Source organism: Protopterus annectens, chromosome 1.part0 (assembly GCF_019279795.1).
Source record: "Protopterus annectens isolate FY-2018-M chromosome 1.part0, PAN1.0, whole genome shotgun sequence".
NCBI classification, from domain to species: Eukaryota; Metazoa; Chordata; order Ceratodontiformes; family Protopteridae; genus Protopterus; species Protopterus annectens.
In genome coordinates, this window is record NC_056725.1 from 1060977488 (window position 1) to 1061002341 (window position 24854).

General features: G+C 41.2%; 1 protein-coding gene across 1 annotated transcript in view; it reads left to right on the forward strand.

Moving 5' to 3' along the window:
• Positions 1–24854, forward strand: part of LOC122796436 — a 2401740-nt gene that overhangs the window by 2285649 nt on the left and 91237 nt on the right. The window contains exon 17 of the mRNA XM_044064908.1: positions 5707–5836. Within this exon, the coding sequence (XP_043920843.1) occupies positions 5707–5836 (130 nt within the window). The remainder of the gene's footprint in view (positions 1–5706; positions 5837–24854) is intronic.

Genomic DNA, 24854 nt, shown 5'->3' on the forward strand with positions numbered 1-24854 from the left:
CTAGCCTGATCTGCAAGATCATGGAATGGATTATCATGGACCTCATTAACAAGGATATTGGCAACCTCCAGACCCTTGATCCCACACAGTTTGGCTTCATCAAGGAGAGGTTGTGTCTGCTAAATTTGGTTGACTTCTTTGAGACAGTCACCAAAGCCATGGACGAGGAGAAGACTGTGCACACTGCTTACCTTGACCTTGCCAAAGCCTATGACACTATTCCCCACTCAGGCATAATAGATAAACTCTCTCAACTAGGCATCAATCCATAAGTAACCACATAGTCAAAATAGGGGATGCCACTTCAAGCAGTAGACCCATAACAAGCGGTGTACTCCAGGGTTCGGTCTTGGGGCCTCTGTTGTTTGGGATATACTTTTCTGAGGTGCAGGCCAAACCCAGTGGGCTATGGCTAACCAAGTTTGCAAATGACTGCAAGCTGGGTGCTGTCATCAATTCCCGTAATGATGTGGACATCCTTCAAGAGTGTCTCACTCAGACAAATGACTGGTGCCAGAAACATGGCCTCAAGATGAATACCAAAAAATGCATCACCATCCCCTTTAGAGAGAGTGATATTCACACAAATTATCACATTAATAACAATGTCCTAAGCACGCAAATCATTTGTGAGGGATTTGGGCACCTAGGTTGATAGCAACCTGACTTTTGACCACCATTTTGCTTGCGTTGTATGGAAAACCTTCTACATGGCTCACCTCATAAGTAAGGGTATTTCATCCAAGGCCAAGGAGATCATAACTTCCCTGTATTCTTCCCTTATAAGACCCATTATTGAGTACAGCGCCCCCTTTCAGCATGTACCTCGCAAAGCACATCTGGAGAGACCACAGAGGTTCCTCACCAAGAGAATCCAGGACCTCAAACATCTCTATTCAGTTTTATACAGACTCCTCAGAGGTGACCTCTGTCTGGCATACAAGGCGATCACAGACCACAGCTTGATGGGGACTGCTGCATATCTGCAAGTTAGGCTCCACTTGAATAATCCACGTTTGCGGCCACAACCTGGTCTGTGACATCAACAAGACTTGTTGGCGGGACAGATTTGTGTCCCAGAGACTCCCCCCATCTATGGAATATACTCCCTCTCCACATCAAGCAGAGTATATCTTTACCCCCTTTTTAAGCGCAATTTGGATAACTGGATGGGAAACAGAAAATATACCCCTGGGATTCCATCCTTGTCCCTGCTGGACAGGGGTATCAGGTGCTCATTTGTCTAAATATGGGCTAAACTCTTGGCTAGGCTTATAAGGGCCTCGGGGCCAATAGCCTAGTAACCTTCTATAATCCTATGAAAGGTCTTTCCCAAGTACAAACCTACATTTCTGTACTGAAGCTATGACTTTACTGCTGCAGATTGATCTGATTTCAGAGACTATATTTTCTCCTCTGATATACCTGTTTCAGCATACTTCAGTTCTCAGGTTATGAAACACTTGCACATCTAGTCAGAGCATGTCATGTCACCATGCATTAATGTACGGACGCATTGTCACAATTTACACTGTAATGCTTTTCTCTAGTCCACAAGGTTTGGATCTCAAAATGTGTAAATCTAATGTGTTATCATTACTCTGTTTTGATAGCCAGATGACCTCAAGAGTTTCTAGAGCAGCATGCATTTCTAGTATTGATTTTTTCTTCTTCGCTGAAGAACTATAGATGTTAATCATTAGTTCACTCTTGTAGTATTGCTGACTTATGTGACATATCCTTAAAAAAAGATACTGTCTAGGCTGTCTACAAAAGCTGAGACCGCTTTCTCATGTGCCTTATGCCCAGCCTGCAACCCATACATACTACATGCTGGTACTTAAGGGATGTATAGCCACAGAAATCTTCAGAACGTTCTTGTTGCCAGTCTGTGATGGAAGACTGCATCTGATTTGCAGTCTCAGCTGCACTGTTTGTTCCAGCAGCATTCATTGCATGCAATGAAGTACCTGGTTGCAGACTTTACCTACAGAGTCTCTGTCACCTTTGAACTCCAGAGACTATTCAAATCTTATCAGACAATACCACAATAATGTGGTAAATCAACAAATGGGTGCAGTAGTGTTGTTATCACCTTTGTAGGTTTGCAACATTGCAGTATACCATTTTGTATCACTAAGTTGCATACATCGCCTCAGAACTTAATTGCATGGCAGATTACTTGATCGATCCAAGGCAGACCCTCACGAGTGGATGCTGAACTGAGTGGTTTTCAGATCATCCATCAGGGGAGATCTTTCTGCCAAGGAAAATTCATGTGTGCCTTCTCTATTTCCTTTCATTCCAGAGTTTCTTCTGAATATCCAGAGAGTTTGAAAGTACTAATGCTGACTCTTTTTTTTGGCCCAGGCACCATTAGCTCTCCCTTCTCTTCTACCTAGCCAAGGGCACTCGTCAAAAGTTACCCCATGGGATGAACCTGCTCACACAGCAAAATGGCTTTCATATTTTATCCCAGCCTAGAGACACTGAACCTCATGGTCTGGATGAGGAACTTTGGATTCTGATCAGGCTTCTTTGTTCTGAGGATGGTGTTACAGGTGATAAAAGTAGGCAAAAGAGAACTTGCAGTAATAACATTTTATATTTCTAAATGGAAGGGATGTTCTTTGTGCTGCTGCAACAGAGGGACGGAAACCTTTATCAAACAGATTCCTTTGATTCTCAAGTATTTGTGTGAGCTGATCAGTTCAGACTTAGGATACACCTTCTATTGACCCTCCATTCTTCACATTATGAGACTAAGTAATTAATTGAAGTTGTCTGTCATATTAGTCCTCTCAGAGAAATCTATTCCTCCTCCCAAGGACCTGAATGGTTATCCTTGAAAAGTTAATCTTAACATCTTTTGAGCGTGCTTTTTCCACTTCTTTAAAATTCTGTACTTGGAAGACAGTCTTATAGTGGACTTAACATCTGCCAAAAAGGTGCCTGAGTTGCAAGTTCTCATGTGTATTTCTCCTTTTCTGGATTTTTTCCAAAAGGCAGGGTGAGCATCAGGACTTCACCTTTCTGTTATGCCAAAAGTTGTTAACTGACATATATTTAAATGAGTCTATCCTTCTGGCTGAATTCTTTCTCAATTAGAGTAAAGTAGAAGGAATCCTACATTTACTAGTTGTCCACATACAACTTAGGCTGTACCCAGACAAGACAAAAGCTATTAGAAAATCTGACCAATTGTTCACTTTTCATAGAAAGAAAGTGAACCTTCCAGTGTGTAAAGAGACCATTCCTAGATTAATTTCACTTTCTTTCTGCTTTTCCTACCATAGTAAGTCTACCCAGACTTACTAAGTCTGTCCGGGATACTGCGGTGGTGGTGCTGCGGTAGCGTTGTCGCCTCATAGTAAGACATTGTCCTGTTCGATTCTCAGCTAAAGCGTCTTGTGTGTGGAGACGTACGTGAATGGGCATACCTTCGTTGAAGGTTGTGCATCAGGGCTGGCAACTCGGTACGTAAAAATCTACTGCCAATCATTAGCGGACCGGAGTTCCGTTGTGGCGACCCCTAACCGGGAAAAGCCGAAAGATACAACAAAGTCAGTCTCTCCAGAGTAGAATAAAGCACATTCTTCTAAGGCCGTAACAGCTTCTGAGCTTTTTTTCAAGTGCTATGACTCAAAACCCATCTTGAAGGCAGGTAGTCGGTTATCCATTTACATTTTCACTAAACATTGCAAGATAGATGGCATTTTCCAGAACCAGAACAGGTTTTGTTAGCATCCTTCAAAGCGTACATTTACTCTACCCTTCACCCCTTTTGCCTAAAAATGTTGTGAATCATCCCATTAAGTCGGTAATACTGCAGCAGTGATCTAATGATTAAACTAGTACAGCCGTTTAAGAAGTTACTATAACGGTAGATGTTTGACTAGCTCATTGTTGCAGTACGTGCATCCTCCCACCTTTCCCTTTTTTCTCTTTTTCTTTCTTTCTCTCAATGTCTAAGGAGGGTAACCAAAGTACTCTTACCGTCTCCTTTTACTATACTTAGGTTTGAGTCCATCCTCAGTAAGAACTAGCCTCAGCCCTTTTTCATGGGGCAAGAAAGCTCTCAACAATGTTCCCATCGTGCATCCTGTAAGTGCCAGCACATAGTCTCGTGTGTAAGTCATAGGTCTGATGTATGGTACAAGCAGAGGTTTCCTAAGCTTTTGTAGACTGGATGGACATATACAATATCTTTGTCAGTATGCATCCCTAAGGTCAGCAGTAATGCAACAATGATGTATTCTTACATTTACTGTTTTGGTAAATTCTCACACAACTGTGCTTCCTGTACTAACCCAACTTAAAAAAAATGTTCACTTGTCACATCCCCTGCTTTTTTTCTGTTCTAATGTCCGAAACTCCACTCTTGATGGAGGAGAACCAGACCCTAGAAATCACTCTGATGTATTTTCTTTTTATTCGTTTTAAGTAACTGAAGCCTTCTTTCTGTTGAAGTATTATATTACTTCCCTTTATTTCTGCTTCTCTGAGGCATAACCACAGTGAGGGATGATCTGACACTTCTCTGAGGAATGTTGTCATCCTTATCAAAGTGTTAAACAGTGGCATTGCTAAGGCGCTATTTTCTCCTACAAAGTAATGATTGACCGACTCCCACAGTAAAAGCCAAACACCCAAAAGCAATTGTTGAATATAAGGACTGAAGTTATTACATGTACAGTCACTAGCGTGTATGTTTTTTTTTCCAGATATGTTTTTGTAGTCTGTATTATCCATTACTGTTTTTTCTGTGATATTTTATTCTACTTTTCTCATTTGCATATCTAATCTATTTTCCTCTTTGTACTGATTTAATTGATGTTTGTTTCTGTGGGAGATATTTCTCCCCATATGGCTAATGTAGCTGAGACCTCCCAACTTGGACATTCCTGCCTATCAAATGTTAAGTAAGTGTGTAATTTGTACATCTCTACTGTAATACATTATTATGTATTAAGAATTTCCCAGATAAAGATTCTAGTTGTCTACTGATGTACTATGTTCTTCATCTGTAAATATGTTGTAAGTAATTGCTATGTTAAATTGTTAATCGCTATGTAATCCAATGTAATTTCTGTCCATTTATTTTAACTGTGGAGCTTTTCTCCCCGGGCCGCCGCTGAAAGTGGACCTACGTCCAGTTGGATACTCCCAGTCAACAAATGTAAATAAATAAGTAAAATGTACTGAACCAATTGTAGTTGTCTGGAAACATTTCCCACTACAAGGAGAGGGCAGTATTTCACACTGACCACTGTAATTCAGCTTAAGAAATTCATAATAGTGAATGATTATTCTCTGATCTGTAAACACTAGTGCATTTTTCTTTGCCCTGCAATCCACTCACAGGGCTGTTCTTATGCTACAGGTTTGGTGTTACTCTTCATGCAAGGTTAAACACTGTGGTGCAGAGTCATTTTGAGGCAGTTGCAGTTAAAAGCTGTAATAACACTATTTGTGAGTTATTTTATTTGCTTTATAGTTACTGTGCCTTTTCATTATATTTATTCAACTGTCTGTGTGTGGCAGCTGTCTTTTTAATACCAGCTGTCATCCTGAAGAGTATCGGAGCATGTATCCTTGGAAACTGTCAGTGACTGATTTATTTTATTATCCTATTTTATATATAAACTTGTATGAAACTCTCATACATGTCCACTATGTATTAATAACTAAGTCTTTTTTTTAAAGTTGGCTGGCATATGATGGAGAAGAATTTTCTGGGAATCAGTATGTATTGGAAGATGGAGAATATGTAGACATGCTTGCGATGGGATGTCCACCGGATGTCTGTATCAGATCTCTGGAGGTCATAAACTATGTAAGTAAAAAAAAAAAAAACTTAGATGTATAGGTATAATGTTGTACAGATGGTAATGAGACTTGTGTGACATGACTGTTTTATATTACTTAGAGACAGACTGAACTGTAAATCCCTAGACTGAAACTTGGGTAGATTGTAGTTGTGTATCACTGACTGAGGATTTATAAGAATACATGATTGCATTTTCTTTAATCGACCTACTTTTTGCTATTTGTGTTTTTGATGCATCTTTTCCACAAGGCATGTATTGAGCTCAGGATTAGGGACGTACCAATCGCTCAGACATTCCAAATGTTTCCTCTACAAATGAGAACTGGAGAGTAGGCCCTATGTGTTGCAGAATAGGTTACTGTGCCCATCTGAACACCTCTTCACTTTTACATAGTGACTTTGTGGTTTGACATGGTCATACTGATCATGCTCATGCACTCTTCTCTTGTCTGGCAGCACAAGCATTACAGCAGATGAGTAAGGTCATCCCCCATGTCACCCTTCAAAATATGAGCCACCTGTCATCTTTTCATTTCCTCTGCACCATTCTGAATGTCAGTCTGATGTCTAGGGTAGTAATCAAGTTCTGGTTACCAAAACTGCAGTTAGAAAGTCTCCCTGCGGCCACTGAAAAGATTTTTTATTGTAAATGTTTAGTCTGCTCACTGCAGTAGCTTAATAGCAACAGACAGCTGTATTTGGTCCCCCAGCTGAAGAAGATATACCTCCTTGCATTGGATTAAAGCAAGGATCCTGTTTATGATTCTTGCAGCTCCTAGCTCCTGCTACTTTCTAGTGATCAACTTTTATTTTGCAAACTCATGCCTATAATATATGCATGCAGCAAAGGATTTTTATATGCTTTCTGGAGTGATGTTTTACATGCACTGCATATAATGTCTACCCTTACACTGGACAGTTGCATCCACATTACCAGCTCCTTATTAACGTGCTTGTTCCGCAACTCACAGATCTGCCAGCTACTTACCAGAAAAAGTCCTGCAAAGGGGTAAGAGAAGTACCTGTTGTGGATGATTCATGCTTATCTCACACATATGTTAGAATTCCATCTTAGTTAATTGTCAGTATGCATTTTTCCACCATTTTGGTATGTCATGACATTGTGGACAACAGATGCTTTCCACTGCAGACATATTAAGCAGCTCATTAATAAGGTTCTGCATGCTCAGATGTCATTGAATATCTGTTTTCGCTTTGGGACTTCAACTTCATGATTGACAGGCTTGCCCAGTTTTTGTTCAAACCAGTTGGTTTGGAAGATCTGACATTTATCTGTTATGTGCCTTTTTTGGTGGTGGTTATATCGACATTCAGACTCTCAAGAGTTCGTGATTTTATTTGTAGGAGAGCCTAATTTGGTCTTTCACAATGATCGGATGCCCTTAGAGACTAACACTCATTTTTTGCTAGTACTGGTTTTAGCATTATCCTCCAACCAGTCTGTTCAAGTCTGTTTTCTTCCCGGGTGTAGAATCCAGAAGGGAGTGGGGGAGAGAGGTTTATATTTCTGGCATTCATTGTTGGCATGGGATTTACCTGCTAGTGTACACGACTTTGAGGATCAACCAGCTTTTTCATCTCTTTTACAGCAGGTAGTGAAGAACCAGGCTGTTTCAAGAATGTCTTTTGCTAACTTTTGTGTATTGTTCATGTTCACACTGGCTAAATGCCTTCACCAAGCACTGCTGCATGGGAAGTGATTCTTAGAGCTAAACCTCCTTTGGCAACTTTTCTGAGTCTGTGGTATTTCAGTCTTTTAATTCTTATATTCCTCTGATATTAATTAGATGACTTCATGTTATTCCTAGCCATTTCCTTTTGAAAAAAGGCCCCATCAGTACTATAATGATAGATAAATTCGGCACTGCCTCTATCATTTGACCTTTAAGAAGGTCTTCCTCAATGGGTATTTTTCACACTTTCACAGGTCCCCTATATTTGTTAATTTTACAGGTTAGAGTAGGTTTTGGTTACTAATTACAGATAATAAAAAAGAGGCATAGAAAGTAAAAACGTGCAGTAAACTGTACTACACGTGCTGTTTATACCATCTAGATCAGAAGGGGTACATTTGTGGAAGGGAACCTGAGAATTCAATGCTTCTTCTTTTGTTGACATTGAGTTATATTTTTACTTGAGCAAAAGGGAGGACCATCAACAACTGACTTGGCTCATTTTTTTGAAGTTATATGTATGAGTTTGCACTAACTACAAAATGGGGCGACTCAAATTAAAGTGAAAAGGTAAAAACTTAATCAGCTGTTTTTGGCCCAGATTTTTCAAAGTCACTGTGTATGTACAGTATTTGCACTGACTGCATGGTTGAGTGGTGAAAACCATAAATAAAGTTAACCATCCACTTTTTCCTTCTCTACTACAATCTTACATCTTGCAAATCTCTTGAAATTCCTTACAAAGCCCTTTCAATTTTCAGTCTATTTTACTTCGCCTTTCCAATTTCTTCTACACTAACTCTAGAACACCCTACTGTAAGATCAAAACAATGTCTTCCTTGAATGTTCCTAGTTTTCTGAATGATTTTTTTTTTGCATGTTAATATATTTAAGTTGTCATGTAATGTTATAATGTTGGTCTGTACTAAAACACAGCGCTATTTCTCTGTAGTATATGTACTTTTACATTTTGTATTAATATTTTGTATCTTTCTTGGAGCTTTTCTCCCAGGCCTCCACTGAAAATGGGTTTCTGACCCAGTGGACTTTCCCAGTCAGCACAAGTCAATAAATTAAATAAATAATTCTCTGTACTTCAGAGTTGTGCACCTTTGTATTTAGTGTATTTAAAAACCAGGGATGTAAGGTAAAACTCCTATGAGAGAAGTGCAAACTTCTTCAGTCAAAATGAGAAGTGAATGTGTTATTTATTGTTTATTTGTTGTATGATTGTTTTAGTTATTGATAGTTTAGTTACAATTCATTGATGAAACTGGAGTGGATAAATCATTATGGACTCATTGTGAAGTGCTGCCAGTTGTTAATGTTTAACTACCACATGTTAACTTGTAGACCCACACTGAGATTTGTCTTCATTGAGCAAGTATGGTTTCATCTCTGAGTAAAATGCCTTGAGGAAATATTTTTTTTCAGTAGGTTTTGAAAAAGAGCCCTAAACCCTGTTGACATTTTTGTATAACATATATAGCTACTGATAAATGTATATTTGGGGGGGTGCTGGTGTTAGGGAAGAAGGAAGCTGGAGTTGGAGGGGAGTGAAAGGTCTTTGTAAACCATTTCAAATGAATCTATCTATGGCGTGATGGACTGTATCCATTGTATAGCAGTTTGTATGTCTTAGTGGCTGTTAGAAGGCTGATTCTTAAGTTGATTGGTAGGCAGCACATTTTTCCTTTGTGATATAATAGGTCTGTCTCTAGAATTGCATGTAAAAAAAACCTTATTTAAATAAAAATTCTAATCAACTAAAAATGTACATTTTCATCTTATCTTGATATTCTGTGCTATACACGTGTATCAGAATCACACAGATTGTTTGTTGCTACAGTTTGTTATACCCCAAAGTGGCCATGTTTCTTTGTCTGTTCACATTCTTCCCTCAGTACATCTTGTAGTCCCTGTAACAAAGGACAGCCCAGGCATATTAAGTAAGGTTCAAGCAGTAAAAGCTAATGCAGTGGATAAAGGATAGCCTTAGCAAAAACAAGTCCAATGCAAGTAAAAAGATGAAACTGACCAACATGGCAAGGATAAAAACGCTAAAGCTTTAATAAAACAGTAAGCACTTTCACACCACAAGGTGCTTCTTCAGACCATTGCAACATAGACTATTTTTAAATTTATAAATCAATTAGATTAATGAATTAAAGCATGTGATTTTAGTGCCAGTTTTAGAGAGAGAATATCATTTAATCCAACGCCTCTATTGGCTTGCAGTTCTAATATCCATCTCAATTCAACACATTCAGTCTTCATCACATAATTGCCCCGTTAAAACAAATTCAAGCAACTGTAATACGATAAACTTAAAAGAATGTGTTCCACCAAAAATATTAATATGTTTTACTAAATCATTAGATAGCTTCAACCTCCTAGCATCATACATGTGTTCAAGTGGGTCTACTTCTTTTGACCTAACTCCCATTTGCCCGAGACCAAATGACTGAAAGTTAATTTGCCCGACACTTCATTTGACCGACAAGTATTATTAGCAAGAAAATGGAATATGCCCCCTTCCTCACTGTAGAGCGACCCTGGAGTTAAAATATATAGATAGGAGGGGTGTGGGGGGCGAAGCCCCCCCAGTTACTTTTCTTTTACTAAGCAATATTACATCAAAAGTTAACAATATCATATGAAATGAAAAGGGGGGGCTTTGCCCCCCCACACCCCCTGTTGTGGGGGGCTGTGCCCCCCACACCCCCCCAACTATATATTCTAACTCCAGGGTCGCACTACAGTGGGGAAGGGGGCATATTCCATTTTCTTGCTAATAATACTTGTCGGTCAAATGAAGTGTCGGGCAAATGAACTTTGTCAAATGGGGTCGGGAAATTGAGTGTCGGGCAAATGAAAGTTAGGTCAAAAGAAGTAGACCCGTTCAAGTACATTCTCTCAGAGAACAGTTGGTCTTAGCTACATAAAAACATGAACATGCACAACACTATGCTAAATAAATCAACACTTTTTATGATCAGCGTAAAAATCAAATTTATAAGAGCGACCAGAGTCAGGATGCACAAACTGAGAGGTAAGATAGATAATTCCTGTTGTAATTGTAGATGTATGTGGAAACGTCCCAATACATTCTGAACATCTACTCATTCTTGTGTTTTATAACAAAGTGGCCATTTAAGAGATTTGCTGTTTTTAAAAGAAAGTCTTGGCTGTTACATTGTATCTTTCATAACAATTACATCCAGAAATTCAGTACAAATACAAGAGTATTTAAGTGTAAACTTCAAAAAAGTTGTAATCTGCAAATAATCAGTCATGTAACTCTTTAACAAGCCTCTCCAAACTAGGAAAATGTCAGCAACAAAGTGTCTGTCTATAGTATTTAGTAGAGTCCACAGAGGAATCATCATTCAGTGTCTCATTCAGCTCCTAATATGCTAAAACCATGTTGGCATAGCTGTTAGCACATACGGTGCCCACAGCGACACCCATCTTCTGTAAATAAAAATTGTCTTAAAAAAATATATATATTTTCCATAAAATTAAATCTAACAATAAATCAAATTAATTTTCCCATTAATAAATGCACTATTTTGAGAGAGGAAGTGTCTAACGTTCTCGACGCTAATGTCATGGGCTATCACAGTAAACAAAGAACATACATCTAGTGTAACAAGAAGGTAATTGCATATTTCATGGAAACCATCATACAAACTATATAAATTAAAATGTTTGCTATTAGAATTAATTTTGGCAAATACTATATTTTTGCTTGAGGATAAGCTTTATTTACAGAAGATGGGCATCACCATGGGGCACTGTATGTGCTAACAGCTACGCCAGTATGGTTTTGGCATATTAGGAGTTGAAAAAGGTATTGAATGGTAATTAATTTGTAGATTCTATTAAATGTTATAAACATTTTGTGGATGACATTTTCATGGTTTGGACAGGAACTGTTAGTTACACAACTTTATTGATTATTTGCAGAGTACTTCTTTTTTGAAGGTTACACTTAAATACTCTCATACGTGTATTGGATTTTTGGATGCCGTTATGAAAAATACTGAGGGTAAAGTTTGAAACCTTGTAGGAAAAATGCTACCTTGCATAGATCTAGTATGCATTCTTAACATGTTCATAGAAATGTTTTGAAAGGACAGTTTGTTAGAACTGCTAGGTGAAATGATGAGCGTGTTTTATCTGAAGTTTTTATAGCTTTGCATACAAATTTTTAGCTGCATGTTATAAAGCTGAAGAAATTGATGACACTGTTGCAGACGTCTGTTCTAATTGGAGTACTACTAGTATTTTTTTCTGACTCAAAAGATGGAGGTTGGTTGATTGATGAGATTGGTTGGTTCCCTGGGATCGAGCCAGTTCAGTTCAAGGGTTGTTTAAACATACTTGAGTGATGTTAATTTATTTTGTGAATATATGAAGAAGAACTGGCCATTTCTAAGGGTTGATGAGGGTTTTAAAAAGTTCTGGGGGAATAAATGTTTTTCTTTTAAAAATAATGAATCTGTTAAACAGCAACTTTGTTAAAAACACAAGAATGATAAGAATTCAGAACATGTAAGGATGTTTCCATGTAATTCCTGTTTGTACTTGTACATATATCTATCCTACCTCTCAATTTGTGCATCGTGGCTGTGGTCACTCTTATAAATTTGATTTTTATGCTGATAGTAAAAGTGTTGATTTAGTTTATCTAGCACAGTGTTTTGGAATGTTTGTGTTTTTATGTAGGTTCTCTGAGAGAACTTATTCTTGAACTGTTGTATGATGTTAGGTTGAAACTATCTAATGCTTTAGCAAAGCATATCAATATTTTTGGTGGAACACATTTTAAGTTTTTTGTATTACAGTTGCTTGAATTTGGTTTGAGGTGGTGATTATGTGACGAAGACTGAATGTGTCAAATTGAGATGCTATATTAGACCTGCAAGTCGATAGAGGCCTTGAATTAAATGATTCTCCAAGTCTCTTTAAAACCGACATTCAAATCATGTGCCTTAATTTATTAATCTAATTGATTTGTATATGTAAATGTTTTACTTATGTATGTTGTAATGGTCTGAAGAAGCACCTTGTGGCATGAAAGCAATTACTGTTTTATTAAAGCTGTAGAGTTTTATCCTTGCCATGTTGGTCTGTTTTATCTTGGTTACATAGCAAGTAAAGTACTTCCTATGTCCTTCAAAAGATCATTATTTTAGTCATAAACTAAAGGATCTGTTTCACAGGCAGAGTCTGACATCCGTCTCATATCTCAGAGATGAGCACTCTTTCCCTTTGATTTGGCAGATGTTGCTTTACTTTGGATGTCTTCACATGGTAAGCCTGTATTGTGATTTCTCCCTAGATTTGCTGCTTTTGTGGTGGTTAGCATGCCAAATTAGCCAGTGCTATATATGGAGATATAGGGCATGTCTGGCCTAGAAAAAAAGAAGCAGAAGTGTCTGTAATTGCCGTGTCAGTTGCAAAGACTAACATGACTAGTGCCTTTACTACCTAGGTCTAGAATACAACATTGGCAGTTATGAGATTTGCCAGAAGTTCCATCCTAAGGCAAGAGAAGGCAGGAGCCCTTCCAGGAAATCCTGAACACAAGGAAGGAAGCTTATGGCCTAAAATAAACTTGCCATGGCTGTAAACTTGCAGTAAAAGGGCAGCATGGATGTTCCTTTCAAGAAAAAGAAAACAGAGGATCAACTGCTTTACATAGAAGGATAAGGCACTGACGGCAGTGCATGTCACCCCAGTTCTCTTGGAGGCTTGGGCACCTTCAGGAGCTGTCTGGGAAGGATGGGAGGTGAGCAGCCACTGCTTGTTCCTCGATTCTGGAGAGAATGAGGTGACTAACCCTGCCCCATAGAGTGACATGTAGCAGAAGCTCTTGGTGTTACCTTACTGGAGACGGAGTAAGACAAGTTTGTACAGTGTGTGTTTAATGTGGCAGTAAGTCATGGGGGAAGCCATCATGCAGAGCCAGACTTTCTCTCAGGACTGCAGTACTGGGCTCAGCAGGGATGCAAAGTGGAAGCGGGGGTGCTGCCAGTGAGGAGAGGGTAGACCACCCTCCATGACCAGCAAGCTGGCCTGCTACCTACTACCTGACTCTCTCAACAGGTAGTGAAGAACTGATTGGGGCTCCTGGGCAGGAAACATGGGTAATAGGGCTCTCACTCAGCTCAGTGCCTGGCTCCCATGCCTTCAGATTGAATGGGGTGATATAGTGTCAGTAGTAGAGAGCCATAGGGTAATGTTTTGAAGGAGACAAAAAAGAAAAATGAGCCCCAATGGAGAAATCTAGGAGACCCTTAAACTGCTGAGTTCAATTTAGTGCTCTGAGGTCAGAGGGTGTCATCGACCAGGACTTTAATGCCTGCAACTATTGAGGACTGTAGTAATACACCTATGGAGGCCACCATATTAAGCATAATCTACCAGATCTCAGACAAGTCACTTTAACCTGCAAGAGGGTATAGTGATGAGGCATCAATCAAAAAGCATCATTTAATGTAGCACATAGAATGAGGTGATATTCTTCGTTTCCCTGCTGCAGTCATCACATTTGGGTTATCCCGGCCAGGGTAGCCCTCGGCTGGCCCGAATACCAGTGACTTAGTATTTTTGCATCAGTTGCTGTTGCTTGAGGACTGATGTCAGGTCATCAGTAGTATAAAGTAAGGCAGCTGATGCCATTACATCAGTCTTTCTTGCCGTGGAGCCCAAAGCAGAAGAGGTTCGCACGAGTGCCAGTTGGCTGCTACTTGAGTTTTCGTCTACCGAATTGAACTTGAAGTCTTGTAAAACTAAGTACCCCATTGGGGATCCTTTTTTTGTTGCACTAACCGATGTCACAAAAAGTTAATAATTGTCTCGCCTGTGGAAAGCAAATGCCACACTGAGACTTCCACTCTTACTGCGTCACTTGTTTAGGCCCAGATCACGACATCCCCCGTTGTTGCGTCTGTGCTTTGTTCAATGCCAGAACTGTCTATCATTGGGCCCTTATTTTAGCCAGATATTTTTTACAGTCCTCGAATTCTGATATGGCTTCTGTAAGCCATCTGACAGCAGATCTTCAGAAAAAACGTAAGCCATCTGACAGCAGATCTTCAGAAAAAACGTAAAGGTAAAGACAGAGATAGACCGCACAGGTCCAAACCTACCGACACTTCCGTTAAGCCAGTCGTCAGTTCTCCGGTACTCAGTGAGGCACTTTCACAGCCCCTGATGCCCGCTTCAGTGGATTCGCAGGCTACTGGCAAGACCCTTTTGGAGTCCAGTATACTGCAAAACTCTTCTTCGACTAAGGATCTTGCAGTCATCTCTACCTTGGATGGGTCCAGTGCCGCTGAACAGGCACTGGCTTCCGAGGAAGTTCTTTGCACTACCGATTCCTGACATAGACATCTTATTTTGTGACTACAGTTCTTTCAAAGACAAACGAGTTTCTTAGCCCCAGGGGTCGAACCACACTCAAGAAACAGACGACCCACTCTCAGGCCCCTGCTACCTTGCGTCAGTCTCAAATGCTTAAAATGGCGGAAGACCTTATGCTGATCAGGGGAAGCCAAGCTACCCCCTCCAAAAGGGAGAGATCTGTCCCTTATAGTTTTATCTGAACAAGAGTCAGATGAATCTGATGCATCTGACTATGAAGACATGCAACCCCTCTCCACTTATGAGGATTCTGATGCAGACGACTCCATTCCTTAAGCCTCTTACCCAAAGGATTTTTCCTTTGGGGAAACCCTGGATACTTAAAGGGAGCATTTCCAATGGGAGAGTCAGGACTACCCTCAGTCTAAAAAGAGACTCAGGGAATTCCTAGATCTTCTGCAACACAAACCCTTGGCCATCCCCCCAGTCCTGGATGTTGTAGAGGATGTTTTCCATGAATCCAGCTTGACTTTTGACGCCCTACCTCCTGCTCCCAGAAAACCAGGCAGGTACTATAGAGTCCCTGACTCACACAAATATCTTTTTAAAAATCCAACAGGTGACCCTGAGGTCATTTCTCAAGGGCCAAAAGGGATTAAAGCAACCTCTGCTAAGAATCCAACACCCTCAGACAGGGATTCCCGAGCACTGGACAGATGGGGTAAAAAGCTATACACCTCAGGAACTCTTGCTATCAGGGCACTAAATTGTCAGTTCCATATGCTGAAATTTCAGCAACATAACTTGCAACTCCTTAAACAAAAAAATATCTTTCTTTCCTGCTTGGACAGATTCTAAAGATTTACAAGACTTAATGCATTCTGCAAGTCAAGTAACTAAACATACTTTGCACTAGGGTTTTGATGCCCTTAGAAGCTTCTTGCAGGGCAGCAGTCATTGGTTCTGTCATTAGAAGACATGCATGGCTTAAGGAACAACCCCTGCCAGGCCATGTCAAATCTAAATTGTTGGATCCCCCCTTGCACAAAGATAACTTATTTGGAACTAAGGCAGAAGAGGTCTTGAAAAAGTAAAATCTATGCAAACAGTGAAGGATTTCTTACAGGTCCAGTAGGCATTGTCCCTTCAAGCACTGGTCTTTTCCTGCTCCAAGTAAACCAGCCCAGCCGAGGCCCTGAGGAAACAGACCCCCCCCCCCCAGACAGCAGCCCCTGGTGGAATGCAGCGATCTAAGCAGTGAACTACCTCCACTTCAAAACCAGGGAGTTCTAAGCCACCCCTTTATGTAAAGAACTCACAATGACTCACCACCCACCTTTCTGCCCACCTTCAATTACCCCTGGGAGGAAAACTCTCCTTTCAATCAAGCATCTGGTCCACCATTACCAAGGACCAATGGGTCCTGAACATTTTATCTCCAGTATACAAATTTTCCGTCCACACCCTTCCTACCCCAAAAGGGTTCACAGACCTACCACCAAATCAGTGGGAAAAGGCTCAAAAGCAAATCCTTTCCCTGCTCTCTTTGAGGGCAGTAGAGCACGTTCCTGCAGAACAGATAGGCCAAGGCTTCTACTCCAGACTTTTTCTGGTGCCCAGAAAAGAGGGCACTTGGCACCCCATCCTTGATCTATCCATTCTAAACACCTTCCTGGTGATCACAAAATTCAAAATGCTCACCCTCCAGCAGCTGCTACCCATGCTGTCCAAGGACGCTTGGCTAGCCACCCTAGATCTAAAAGAGGTCTACCTCCACATTTCTATCGGGAAATCATGCAGGAAATATCTCCACTTCAGGGCAGGATCTCAACACTTTCAGTTCTCTGTGCTTCCCTTTGGCTTATCTACTGCTCCCAGAGTTTTCACAAAATGTCTGGCTCCAGCCATTGCCTTTTGCAGGCAAAGAAATATTAAAATTTACCCATACTTAGACGACTTGCCTCATTCAGGCAGACAGTCAGGAAAAGCTGCTCAAGCACCTGGCCTTTGTAAAGACCCTACTAACCTCCCTAGGGTACACAGTCAATGAAAAGAAATCCAAACAGGTGCTCACCCAAAGGATAATCTTCCTGAGAGCAAGTCTGGACACAGCATCCCAGATGGCATACCTTACACCAGAGAAACAAATTTTCCTGACAGCCTACTTCTCTCAACTAGCCAGCAGGCCCCAGCTATCTGCAAGGAAGATCCTGCGAGCTCTGGTGTTCATGACATCTTACATACTACTCATTCCATATGCCAGACTGCATATGAGGAAACTTCAGTGGTACCTAAAGAGCCTTTGCTGTCAACACTCTCAAGACCTGGAAATCCTTCTACCTATAATTCCTTGCCTCAGAAAGGATTTTCTTTGGTGGGCAACAGCATGCTCCCACAACAAGGGACTGCACTTCTCCCCAACCCCCACCCAGACCCTCACCACAGATGCATCAGACTACGCTTGGGGTCCACACCTGGACGGCAGGTGCATACAGAGCCAATGGAGCCCACATCAAATCCCTCTGCACATCAATCTAAAACAGATGATGGCTGTGCAGCATGCCTTGATAGCTTTCAAACCCCGTCTCTCTCTCTCTCTCTCTCTCTCTCTCTCTAGGGGTTTTCCTGATCAAAACAGACAACACCATTGTGATGTGGTACATCAATAAGCAGGGAGGGACTCACTCCTACCCTCTATGCAGGCTGGCCATAACCCTTTGCCTCACAGCTTCTTCCATGCAACTACACTTGTTAGCACAATAACTACCAGACTCTCTCAACTCTCTGGCAGACCAATTAAGCAGAAACCTTCTGGACCCACACGAGTGGCAACTCAACAGAAGTGCTTTCACCCTAATAACTCAGAAATGGGGAACCGCAAAGGTCGACCTCTTTGCCTCCCACACCAACCATCAGCTCAGAAAATTCATCACCAGGGAGCATCACTACATGGCTTGGAATGTAGATGCCCTGTCCTTCCCCTGGGTCAAGCTGTCAGTCTATGCCTTTCCTCCCCTACCTCTCATCCCCAGGGTACTGCTCAAAATATGGGAGGAAAGACCAAGGACCATTCTTATAGCTTCAGACTGGCCCCAACACTAGTACCCCTTGCTGCGTAGCCTGTCCCCACTACCTCTATGGCATCTTCCTCAGATTCCAAGCCTCCTGACCCAGACAGAAGGGGAATTCATGCATCCCCAATTGCAGGTACTCAATTTGGTAGCTTGACTTATTCATTAACTCCGAACCAATCTGCCATCCTCAGTAAACAGGTTCTGGATGCAGATAAATGGAAAAGATTCTGCACCTGGATCCAGGCTAAGGGAGCCAATATGGCACAGCTCTCCATCCCTCTCATCCTGGATTACGTAGCTGACCTACTACACAGTGGCCTCTCTGTCTCTTCTATAAAAATTCATGCCTCTGCTATTTCTGCTCATTTTCCCACTGAGCAGCCCTTTTTCCTCACATCCTTTGATCAAACAGTTCCTCAGAGGGGCTAGCAACTTGAGGCCACCCTGAAGGGCACCAACACCAGCTTGGGACCTTAACTTTGTCTTGGAAAAGCTCACGCTGCCCCATTTCAAACCAGCTTCTTCTGCAGAGTTAAAATTTCTCTCCTGGAAGACAGCATTCCTTCTGGCCATCCCTTCAGCCAGAAGAGTCTCTGAGCTGCAAGCATTCATGGCTGTGGAACCCTTCTTCATCTTCCATGCAGACAGGGTATCTTTCAGAACTAATCCATCCTTCATGCCTAAGGTGGTGTTCAATGTGGCTCTCAACCAATCCATTAATTTGCCCACCTTCTTTCTTAATCCTCAGAACAAGGGGGAAAGGATTCTTCATGTTGGATGTGCACACACAGCTCAGATTCTTTCTGGACAGAGCTAAATCCTTCAGAAAGTCTGATCAATTGCTGGTTAACTTTTCTACAGGGGCAGAAGACAAAGCCATCTCCAAGCAAACCATTTCCAAATGGATAGCACACTACATCGATTTCTGCTACAACCATCGTGGAAAGCCTCCTCCCAAGGGTGTCAGGACACACTCCACCAGAGCAGCTTCCACCTCTGCAGCTTTCCTCAGGAGACCCCACCAGGGACATCCTGGAGGCTGCCACCTGGACATCTGTTCACACTTTTACCAAGCATTACCACCTGCCTCTCTTTTCCAAATCCAGGGCAGGGTTTGCCTCTGCAGTCTTGCAGGGTATCTTAGCCAGCCCCTAGTTTCCTTGACTGCCTCCACCCATTTCCTCAGCTTTGGGAATCTACCCACATGTGATGACTGCAACAGTGAAACATGAAGAACATAGTACAGTTGTGTACACTTACCATAAATGTAGATGTTGGAGTGTATTCACTGTTGCAGTCCTGGTTTCCCTCCCTCCATCCCCCTTTAGTTTCTCACTCCTTTTATTTCCATTCTTCCTTGCTGTTCTCCTTTCCTTATAAGGGACATATTGGCATTTAGTTTCCACTGTTGGGGTTCTTGCACCAGAACCTGGCCTCCTACTTAGGGGGCTCCTGGCAGGTTAGGGCAAGAAAAACTGATGTAATGCCGTCGGCTGCCTTACTTTATACTACTGATGACCTGACGTCAGTCCTCAAGCAACAGCAACCGACGCAGAAATACTAAGTCTCTGGTATTCAGGCTGGCCAAGGGCAACCCTGGCAGGGATAACCCAAATGTGATGACTGCAACAGTGAATACACTCAAACATCTACATTTATGGTAAGTGTGCACAACTGTAATTTCCCATGGCTGAGGAAGACTACCATACTAACAAGAAATTTGAAGCCAAGGGATGTCCCCTTCAGATACCAAAATCCTTGGCCACCACCTATCCCTCACAAAATATGCAGAGGCCTGTAGCCCAGACCTCTGCCAAGCGCAAATGCCTCTTAATAGGTCTGGTTGCCCTTATTTCTAGCTAACTAATCTTCCACGATTGGACACAACTGGCTCAGGATTTTAATGCATTTCTGTCTTTCCTACAACCTGATCAGCAGTCTGTAACAGGAGTCCAAACCCTGAAGGTAAAGAGGGAGGCTTCTCTTCTAACAGATTCTGACTGATATGACTTGGAGGAGATTTTGGGCTACAGGTCACAGGTCTCCTTTCATTTCCTCTGGCTTATAACACAGACAGTGAGGGCACTCTGGCTTCTAATTCACCAGAGGACTTAATGCATTCTCAGTTATAAGGCAACATTTCCATTGCCAATCTCATGTGACCCCTGCTCCCCAGAAGAGATATCTGGACCCTCTGAGTATGGGACTCCACAACCTGTAGCTGTACTTGTAACCAAAAAAGACCACCTGGATTTTTTTAAGCTGTTTTCCTGGAGCCAGCCCGCATAGGAAACTTGATCATTTTTATATGTCTGTGACTCTTAGAAGTTCTTAAACATGAAATGTGCTCCCGATGTTCTCTTAAAAAAAAAAAAAAAAAAAAATAGATTAACTCTTGGATATATAGGGTTATTCCCAAAGAAAGTTAAATCAGAGTGATAGACATTTTTCCTAAACACCTTTATTAAATTATCACTTAAGACTTTGGTACAGATTGCTGGACAAAGTTGGCAAAAAGCGTATACTTTAGCAGTCTTAGATTTAGGGCTTTAAATTGAGAGACCAAGTCTGAAATGCAAGGAACATGTCCTTAACCAACAACAGAGATAGTTGTGAGGGATTTCTGGTTGAGACCTTAAAGAACTCACTTTTCATCCAAAGCTGTTTTGCAGTTGGATAACTCTGCCAAAGCACGGGTGTTATTTTGTTAATGAAGCATCCAGAGCTGTTGGTCCTGTTGCTGCAGTGAAATCATGTTATCAGAAGGCTGTCCTAACTGCAGCCTCAGTCCCTGTCTGAGGATGAGAAGGGGCAACAACCAAATGCTTCTTTGGATAAGGAGTTGCTGTTTGTACCCTATTGTGATGATGTAGTCAGAAGTTGGAGAATAAAGGGAAAACAGTGGAGCCCATGAAACGCATGTTCCACACTGCCATTCCCAAATGTAACATAAACTACTCTTCTAAGCAGCCTTATTATTGTATGTAGGGCAAGGTAAACAGCCTAAGGGTAATAAGGTTGCTCAAAAGAGAAACTAGCAGCATGAGTATAGCGGGAGGCCTGGTGGCCTTTTGGGCCCAGCACCCTCCAGGAATTAGTTGGGACTATTCTAACATCTGCCCCCCCCCCCCACTTCAAGAAAACCCACTCTGGCTGTTGAACTATCTAAACCTATTCCTTTAATCAAGATAAGGGGTCATCTGGCTTTTTATTACTACCATTGAATAGATATTAAAATAGATAGTGTCTTTCTGCTGATAGTTTTTAGAGGGTAAACGCTCAAGCTTTTGACCTAGCCTTTAAAGGAAGAGCATGCTTTCAATGCAGGAAGACCAGGAACGCCTTGTAAGGTCTCTTATCAGAGATGTTGGCACAGGGAGCAAAAGAACCTCCTCCCTATAGGGCAAGAGACAGAGTTATTCTCAAGACTTTTCCTTGTATCAAGAAAAGAAGTCTCTTGGAGACGCATTGTAGACATTTTAAAACTTAATTCCTAAAAATTGATGATATCCTTTCAGGCCCTACTCCCACTCCTAGATTCTCACACATTTTAGTTACAGTAGGCATCAAAGGTGCATGTGTACATATACCCATCGTTAGGGTACACATGCAGTACTGTTCAGGCTTGTGGCACTGCCAGCACTGCCCACTTACTTTGATGCCTTTTGATATGCCAAAAATGTCTAGCTCCGGTGATGACAGTGTAGGACTAAGGACATCCACATTTATCCTTATTTTTGAATGATTGCCTGATTCAGGCTCCATGCCAGGAAGATATGCAGAGGGCACTAGAGTATACTTTATATTGTCTCAGCAGACTGGGCTTCTCTCTCATCAAGCAGAAGTCAAGTCTATGTCCTATAAGGAAAGAGATTTTTTTTTTTAGAAGCACTTGATGGATTCCAATATAGGCAAGGCCAACCATCCCCAGAACAAAGTGCAGTCTGACTGTCCTAGTCTAAGGTAAAACAGGTAAGTCTATAGTGACAGGAAGACAATTTCTCACTATTCTGGGCCATATGACATTCACCATTCTTATTATTCACCTGACCAGGCTGTATAAGAGGGAATTACAGCGATTACCAAGGAACTCCTGGAGTCAACATTCACAAACATTGGAGCGCCCAAACCTTGCAATGAAAATAAACCACTAAAAGTATACTCCAGTACAGCAGTTTATGTGCATTTTTTATATATATATATATATATATATATATATATATACATACACACACACACACATACATACATACATATATCTATCTATATACAAGGGTGAATACAGTTGAGGGAATCTAGTTAAGACTAAACTTGAGTTAAGATTGTTTTTAAGACATTTAAAAGTAAAGCAGATGTCTTGGCAGAAAATGTCTGGAAAGTGTAGGTGGAAGAGGGGTAACATCTGCTAGACAACTGAGGCTTTAAATACAAAACGTAAACATTGAGAAGAGACTGACAGAGACAGAACATGCCAGAAGTCTAGAAGTGAGACAGGTTATGTAACAGCAGTCTAGCAGTGCAGACCCAAAACGCCGAAGTCAATATGGTATTTCAGCTTGAAACAAACATCCTGAATGAGGACAACACATATCCTCAACTAAGTATACAAGTGATGGCATTGTAACTCTGGTTAAAGGAATGTTTCATTATTTAGGGAAAATTCCTTCCTTTCTTTTGTCCCCTCTGACTTCTTAGTATCTGCCAGACCTCCAGAGCATGCCAGGTCTACCAGCCATCTTCCTGTCTCCATTCTACTTTGGTGTTTGCTGACACCAGTCATGGATCCTGACAGTATCCTGGAGGGGGTCTATATTAAATCAGTGAACGCTTAAAAAAGCAAATGCTGATTCATCGACCCTAGTTCACCGAACGCTGAAAATTCCGAACACCCGGAACAGCAATTTTTTTCTCAGGGGAAAAAAATCGCTGTTCCACAAAAAAAACAAAAAACCTTAAAACGGTGTTTGAGGGGGCTTCGCCCCTCCACAACCCCCCCACACACACACACACACTTAAATATACCAACTCCGAGATCGCACCACAGTGGAGGAAATGGCAAACTCCCGAAACCGGCCCAGTGATTTTTTTTCCCTGAGAAAAAAAGGACTAAACTTGAGTTTAGATTGTTTTTAAGACATTTAAGAGTAAAGCAGATGTCTTGGCAGAAAATGTCTGGAAAGTGTAGGCGGATGAGGGGGTAACCTCTGCTAGACAACTGAGGCTTTAAAGACAAAACATAAACATTGAGAAAAAAATTGCTGTTCCAGGTGTTCGGGATTGTCAGCATTCGCTCAAATAGGGTTGATGAATCAGCGTTCGCTTTTTTAAGCATTCGCTGATTCAGTATAGACTCTCCTGGAGACATCTGTGCTTTCATCCAGGGAAGTTTCTTTTTATATGCCCTACCGACTTTTCCTGCCCCCCCCCCCACATGCCCCATGCTCATCAACTGTGTCTGAGGGCAAGCCCCACTTTTGGACCATGCCTTCCCTTAGCGAGTGTCATCAACAAGCACTCTCCCTGTCTTCCAGGACAAGAGTGCCCATCCCTCCCTGATGCTCTGTCAGTTGCCTGTGCCAGTAATCAAACACTACTTAGGTGGACCACAGTCCATGCTTTCTCCTCCTATTCCACAGAAGTGGAGGGGAAAATTCCATTTTTAAATTCTGGGATCGGTCTGCAGTTAATGGTCTTGTGTGCTTTGGGTTTGTTTGATTCACAAAAGTATAACACCCAGCCTGGGAGGTAAGCAGAAGTAAAAATACAGAAAACAAATTTATTAAAGACTTGCAAAATAAAGAAGGAAGTTGAAAGTGCTGTATGCAACAGAAAAGATTGTCTTTTAGTCTGGAAGTGAATTGCTACATGTGACAGAAGATTTCAAGTTAGTTTGTGTTCAGAAGGGAAATTAAAGATGGCAGGAGGATCTGTAAAAAATGAAACAGTGAAGTACATTTGGAGGCAGTCTTAGAGAAAAATTCCATCTTTTATGCAGGAGTTTGATATTGACAAATAGTTTGGCATGCAGTACCTGTGGACTGCAGTCCTGATGAATACCAAAGTTGGATTGTACTCCTTACAGAACTGTTGTCATATTTAGTACATACCTACTGATGTATATATTTTTTTAACCCAATTTTTCCTTCCTACTGATAGTATTTCTAGACTGGCTTTATGTATTTCACAAATGGAGACATATTTAGAAGAAGACAGATGCATCCTTTACCATTAGAGAAAGGAAGAGTTGGACTGTGTTTAGCCTTGCATATCTGTACTTAGATGCAACATGAACAGCATGTGGTTGTCACATTTCACACCACCCATGTAATCGCTAAAACAACCAGAGCATTTATGCTTAAAGCAATACTTCCTTGCTTTTAGAATTGCAGGTGAAGTCATTTATCAGCAGAAGAGATGTGCCTCAAAAGTATCCAAGGATTCTGACAAAAACAAGCCTCTTGACAAGAGACCTAACTTCTAGCATTCAGGAATATACAGGGCCAGATTGAGTCGTGTGTGTGTGGTACTGAATTCATGTGGTCAGTGGCCTAGCAATCACGAGTCAAGTCATGTGATTGCTAGATACTCACATCATGTGAACCTGCAAAAAACAAACAGATCCTTTACATTTTTTATCTAAGTAAATGTGGTGTGACACCAGATCATATTTTGCATCGTAAAGAAAAGATTCCACTTAGCAGTACTTTTAAATGCTGCTGGTTAGGGCTATTTACTCCAATAACAGATCTGTGACAAATATTTGCTATTCTTCCACAGCAAATATGCACCAGGAAGATAATTGTTAGCTGCTTATCTTGAGCCTGGATCCATCAAATCACTCACACACACACACAACTCTTGCGTCATTATACCTCTAGTACA